General features: G+C 27.6%; 1 protein-coding gene across 1 annotated transcript; it reads left to right on the forward strand.

The window, feature by feature from the left end:
• The first annotated feature begins 4,013 nt into the window (after positions 1–4,013).
• LOC116021145 (transcription factor MYB90-like) lies at positions 4,014–5,802 on the forward strand. Its single transcript, XM_031261756.1, has 3 exons — positions 4,014–4,267; positions 4,891–5,020; positions 5,175–5,802. Exons 1-3 carry the CDS (start codon positions 4,135–4,137, stop codon positions 5,701–5,703), a joined length of 792 nt encoding a protein of 263 aa, XP_031117616.1. The 5' UTR covers positions 4,014–4,134; the 3' UTR covers positions 5,704–5,802.
• Positions 5,803–7,178: the final 1,376 nt, after the last annotated feature.

Below are 7,178 nucleotides of genomic sequence, written 5' to 3' on the forward strand. Positions count from 1 at the left end.
TAAATACTTTAGACGGTGGTTATTATTTAGAACCGCCTTATAAAGTATATATGTAATGCTTAAATTTGTTATATACGGTGGTTATTATTCGGAACCGGTATATAAAGTACGCTTGAGACGTCGATTATTATTTGGAATCGCCTTATAAAGTATATATGTAATGCGTAAATTTGTTATAGACGGCGGTTATTAATAAGAACCGCCATATAAAGTACACCTTAGACGACGGTTATAATTCAGAACCGCAAGTATATATATATATATATATATATATATATATATATGCAATGCATAAATTTGTTATAGGCGACGGTTATTACTCGTAACCGCCTTATAAAGTATATATATGTAATACGTAAATTTGTCATATACGACAGTTATGTTTATGAATATACGGCGGTTAAAAACCGCCGTATATAGGTAACATACATGGTTGTTCTTAGAAAGTAATTATTTACTACGATGGTCACTCACACGACACTTCAAAAATCACCGTGTATGTGTTAAAAAACCGTCGTAGTAGCTATGTTTTGTATAGCTAGGCATTTGAAAGAAATAATTCGTACTCTATCAACGACATAAATGAGATTCGAGAGCTATGGCAAAATACTTCTTGGAAGAGTGCGTGCAACTTTTATATTAGATTAAATGTTATCTTGTGTTTATAAATTATTATTGTATTAAAAGTATTGATTGATATATATATATATATATATATATATATATATATATATATATATATATATATATATATAAAGTATTGTGATGACAATATTATTGTATTAAAAGTTTATTGATAATATTGTGTTAGTTTAATTTGATAATAGAGTTTATTACTGAAATGGTCCCTCGACTATTGCAAAATTATCAATTTGGTTTTCAACAAATTTTCTTACTCAATTAAGTCTTCGACTTTGAAAAATTTAACCAATTTGGTCATCCGTTTATTTTTCCGTTAAACATCTATTAAATCGAGACCAAATTGGTAATTTCACTATAGCCAAGGGACTTCGGTAATTAATTTTTGTCCAATTTAACGGATATCTAACGGTAAAATAAACGGAGGACCAAAATAGTTAATTTTTTTAAAGTCGAAGACTTAATTGGACACAAAAACTTGTCGAGCACCAAATTGGTAATTTCGCAATAGTCGAGGGACCATTACGGTAATAAACTCTTGATAATATTTTTGTTGATGATAATATTGTGTTAGTTTGATAGTATTTTTGGTGATGATAATATTGTATTGATATATAGTGTGTTGATATGGATTTTGAGTTGTACAGGTACATGAATTAAAAAAATTAGGGGTTTTAATAAAAATAAATAATAAAAAAAGAACAGTCGCCGATACTTGGAATAAAATATTAATAATAATAATAATAATAATAATAATAATAATAATAATAATAATNATTGTTATTTAGTTATTAGTATTTGTGATATATTGTATTTGATAGATGTGATTGATTATATCTTTTTGTATTCGGTATATTTATTTTTGTTGTATATGTTTAATTAACAATATTACTCTGAATGATGAATTTTGATGTAATTGAACAACTTATTATTTTATTTTATATTGGAGATTTACAAATTATGAAGTCATAAAAAAAGAAAAATTTAAAAATACATTATACGGTGGTTTGCTTATTGAACCGCCGCATAAAGTATTTTTAAAAAATGTATATACATGTATATACGACAATTCTATCTCGGAACCGCTGTATATACATGTATTTTTTATTTTAAATAAATACTTTAGACGGTGGTTATTATTTAGAACCGCCTTATAAAGTATATATGTAATGCTTAAATTTGTTATATACGGTGGTTATTATTCGGAACCGGTATATAAAGTACGCTTGAGACGTCGATTATTATTTGGAATCGCCTTATAAAGTATATATGTAATGCGTAAATTTGTTATAGACGGCGGTTATTAATAAGAACCGCCATATAAAGTACACCTTAGACGACGGTTATAATTCAGAACCGCAAGTATATATATATATATATATATATATATATATATATGCAATGCATAAATTTGTTATAGGCGACGGTTATTACTCGTAACCGCCTTATAAAGTATATATATGTAATACGTAAATTTGTCATATACGACAGTTATGTTTATGAATATACGGCGGTTAAAAACCGCCGTATATAGGTAACATACATGGTTGTTCTTAGAAAGTAATTATTTACTACGATGGTCACTCACACGACACTTCAAAAATCACCGTGTATGTGTTAAAAAACCGTCGTAGTAGCTATGTTTTGTATAGCTAGGCATTTGAAAGAAATAATTCGTACTCTATCAACGACATAAATGAGATTCGAGAGCTATGGGCAAAATACTTCTTGGAAGAGTGCGTGCAACTTTTATATTAGATTAAATGTTATCTTGTGTTTATAAATTATTATTGTATTAAAAGTATTGGATTGATATATATATATATATATATATATATATATATATATATATATATATATATATATATATATATAAAGTATTGTGATGACAATATTATTGTATTAAAAGTTTATTGATAATATTGTGTTAGTTTAATTTGATAATAGAGTTTATTACTGAAATGGTCCCTCGACTATTGCAAAATTATCAATTTGGTTTTCAACAAATTTTCTTACTCAATTAAGTCTTCGACTTTGAAAAATTTAACCAATTTGGTCATCCGTTTATTTTTCCGTTAAACATCTATTAAATCGAGACCAAATTGGTAATTTCACTATAGCCAAGGGACTTCGGTAATTAATTTTTGTCCAATTTAACGGATATCTAACGGTAAAATAAACGGAGGACCAAAATAGTTAATTTTTTTAAAGTCGAAGACTTAATTGGACACAAAAACTTGTCGAGCACCAAATTGGTAATTTCGCAATAGTCGAGGGACCATTACGGTAATAAACTCTTGATAATATTTTTGTTGATGATAATATTGTGTTAGTTTGATAGTATTTTTGGTGATGATAATATTGTATTGATATATAGTGTGTTGATATGGATTTTGAGTTGTACAGGTACATGAATTAAAAAAATTAGGGGTTTTAATAAAAATAAATAATAAAAAAAGAACAGTCGCCGATACTTGGAATAAAATATTAATAATAATAATAATAATAATAATAATAATAATAATAATAATAATAATAATCCGCGACTATTCTTCGAAAAGAACATTCACGGATGACTCAACTTTCTGAGACTGTTTTTCCGAGGCTTTCCGCGATCATAGTATCCACGAATGTTGTACAACAATTGTAAAAATCCTTTTATAACAGTAGCAAATTAGATGTTCTGTACTAGTGCCTCTTAATAAGTGTGTGGCTCTTGCAACCGTTTCACCTACTCTCTCTAATTGTTACTGTTTAACTGTCTTAACTACTTTGATGGGTTAGACCAAGAATGCACTGGGTTGGTTCCAATATCTTGTCCAATTATCCTATCAGTTTTTTTTTTTTTTTTGAAAACCAAAGCAACTAAATAACATCAACGAAGCAAACTCGAGATACAATCCGGGGAACAGATCCCCAGACATCAAGGACAGAAGATGAATCAGCCGCCCGCGCAAGCACGTGAGCCACATGATTCGCTGACCTACGAACATGGCGAACAACAATGCCCACCATACTACTATCAGCTTTAATTTAACTTTTTGTCCCAGATTAAAAAGTGGATGTGGATTTGCATTAGTGTATGTACCATTAAGTTTTTTGAATTGTTTGAATTGCATAATATAGAGAATATTTTTGCAGAAGGGAGAGGAGACTCGTGGCGAGACAAGATTATTTAAATTACCTCGTGACGACATGGATTTTCATAGTGATGGTATTGTGGATTTTAATGTTTTTAACTTTAGATCTTATAAACGTTATCGAAATTTAAAGGTTACTTTTTTCTTTCTTTTCCGGGAAAGTAGACAAACTGAATAAGAATAAGTTTGGGTGGACGAAGTTATATATTACAGTTCTGGTAACTAGGTCCGAGTGCTATGTTCTATTGTACTGCTCGAAGTTTCCGTTTTCATTTATCTGTATTTTGTCTCTAGTTACCCACTCCACCCATAAAACAACGTAACCCAGCTAGCTAAGAATTTACGTCAGCCTGCGATGGTTAATTCTTCTGCAAGGTCGTCTCCGCGAGTGAGAAAAGGTGCATGGTCGGAAGAAGAAGATGATCTTTTGAGGAAGTGCATTCAGAAATTTGGTGAAGGAAAATGGCACCTAGTTCCATTTAGAGCTGGTAAAGTAATTAACATATATAAGTATATAATGAATTAAACATTTCAAGAATCTGGTCCCCGGCCTCATGCATGTAGATATATATATATATATATGTATATATATATATGTGTATATATATATATATATATATATATATATATATATATATATATATATATATATATATATCTATATATATATATATATATATATATATATATATCTATATATATATATATATATATATATATATATATCTATATATATATATATATATATATATATATATATCTATATATATATATATATATATATATATATATATCTATATATATATATATATATATATATATATATATCTATATATATATATATATATATATATATATATATCTATATATATATATATATATATATATATATATATCTATATATATATATATATATATATATATATATATCTATATATATATATATATATATATATATATATATCTATATATATATATATATATATATATATATATATCTATATATATATATATATATATATATATATATATGTGTATATATATATATATATATATATATATATATATATATATATATATATATATATATATATGTATGTATGTAATGCAGGGTTGAATAGGTGCAGAAAAAGTTGCAGATTGAGATGGTTGAACTATCTCCATCCTGATATAAAGAGAGGCCATTTCAGTTTGGAAGAAGCTGATCTCATTCTGCGCCTCCATAAGCTCTTAGGCAACAGGCAAGTTCAATGAATCTGGAGAAATATATGCATATCAGGATGTGTCCCATTATCACCACTAATTAAATGTCTCTAAATTGTTAGTTGGATTATATATGATCTGTATTAATTTGTAGTAATAAGCTAATAAGTATGCTTATATGTGCCTGCCTAGGTGGTCGCTTATTGCTGGCAGAATTCCGGGACGAACAGCAAACGATGTGAAGAATTACTGGCACAGCCATCTTAAGAAGAAGGTAGTTGGCATGCATATGACAACTTCTTCTAATAGCAGCAGGCAAGATAATAATTGGGATGATGAGAAGAGCAAAGCCCCACAAATCACAGAAAACACCCTCTTTAGGCCTCGACCTAGGAGATTCTTTAGGACATCTCCTGCGTTGTCGACATTAACCGGAAAAGCTCCTCCTCCTCCTCATCAACTCCAAGCATCGCAGTCGGAATCAACGCCGCCGCCGGACTTGCTAATGGTAAATAATGTCCAACAAAATAATAACTCAATCGCGACTAATTTGCCATCAGAAACAACGTCCGTGCAGTGGTGGGAAGATTTGCTCTACGACGACAATGAACAACTCAATCACCAAGGAACCACCGACATGCACCAAGGAATAATCGATTGGACTGATGATGGCTTTCCGATTGATGTGGACCTTTTAACACTTTTAGACCCAACAAACTAACATGGAATCCTTAAATCAACCGTATCATGTCACTATATATTTCTTTGTATTTTATTAAGACCGTCATTCTTCATACAATTCTCTTTTCTCTTTCAAAAATGATCAACTTTTATATAGCTTTATACAAAATTATTTCTTCAATCAATAAAAAAATACTAATAATAATAATTAAAAATTTGAAAAGTGCCTTTGCAATTTTGACAATAGAATTGTAAATTTGCTTTAGTCAGAATTGCAAAAGCTAAAGACGTGGCAATTTCTTTTTAAAGAAAAAATTGCCACGCCATCTTGGCATCACTGCAAATTGCAGCAATGCGAATGCCTAATAAGTGCTTTTTATTTTTAACTCCAACTGTATTTTACTTGTGTGATGTATGAAAAATTTATGTTGTCATAAATTTAAATAAAATATTTTTCTTTTGAATACTACCGACTCTGTTACAATATAGTATTACAAAGAGTCAGCACCTCACCCTTACCATATGGGGTGCTACTAGACCACAAGGTCATTGGTGGTTAATATAGTTCTTAATCATCTACATATTTAGATCAATTTATAAATAAAATTTACATAGTTAAATTGATTTATTCCTAATTGTATTTCATATATGTTATAATTGTAATAATATAAATAATTAACGGAATTATATGTAGAAATAAAAAGATATATATAAATTTTAAATTTTGTATGAATAGATTTAGACCATAGTCGGATGTATTTTCCTATATGAATGTATAATGCATTGTATGTGCACATAATATTTATTAGTAATATATATTTAGGCCATATTTATAGTATATTTTCCCCTAATTATAATTCATATTACTAGATAATTACACATTTAAGATAATTAGTATATGTATGAATTTAAGTAGATTTTTAATATATTTTTGAATACACATTTAGTTAATTTTATAATTTCATTCCGTTAATGGTATGTTATATTGCCTTTACTATAATTAAGAGAATTGCATTTAGGAATTAAAATAATTTATTTTTTACATTTTGTATGGGTTAATATAGTCACTAACTATACATATGTATTTTGATAGATTTTTGAATGTTTATGAAATTCTTAATTAAAAGTATGAGTTTAGGAATATGTTAAAATGAAATTTTCTTAATAAGTAACTACTATAGTAATGAATTTACATAATTATAGTTGTAATCACAATTCTATAAAAATATTTACATATTTTCATAGCATACAAAATATTATAAGTATAATATATGTCTACATAAATGGATAGCTCAAGTGGCAAGTGATCTTTCTTTGTGGGAAAAAAATAATATTAATTACAATATTTCGTTGGTATCTCTCATATTAACAAAGTGAATTGTCAAACACAATAAATAAATAAATATATAAATAAATAAATAAATATATATATAACATGTACATACATACTTTTCTTATATAAAATACCTTTGGAATATGTGTAGAATTAGTTATGCACTTTTATAACAATTTTGG

The sequence above is a fragment of the Ipomoea triloba genome, chromosome 5, assembly GCF_003576645.1.
Source record: "Ipomoea triloba cultivar NCNSP0323 chromosome 5, ASM357664v1".
Taxonomy (NCBI): Eukaryota; Viridiplantae; Streptophyta; class Magnoliopsida; order Solanales; family Convolvulaceae; genus Ipomoea; species Ipomoea triloba.

What these genes read in the sequence shown, in the direction of transcription:
- LOC116021145 (XM_031261756.1), top strand. Translation starts at nt 4,135, where the DNA reads ATGGTTAATTCTTCTGCAAGGTCGTCTCCGCGAGTGAGAAAAGGTGCA. An exon ending in CCTAGTTCCATTTAGAGCTG is followed by an intron (nt 4,268 to 4,890) that starts GTAAAGTAATTA and finishes TATGTAATGCAG; the next exon opens with GGTTGAATAGGTGCAGAAAA. An exon ending in CATAAGCTCTTAGGCAACAG is followed by an intron (nt 5,021 to 5,174) that starts GCAAGTTCAATG and finishes GTGCCTGCCTAG; the next exon opens with GTGGTCGCTTATTGCTGGCA.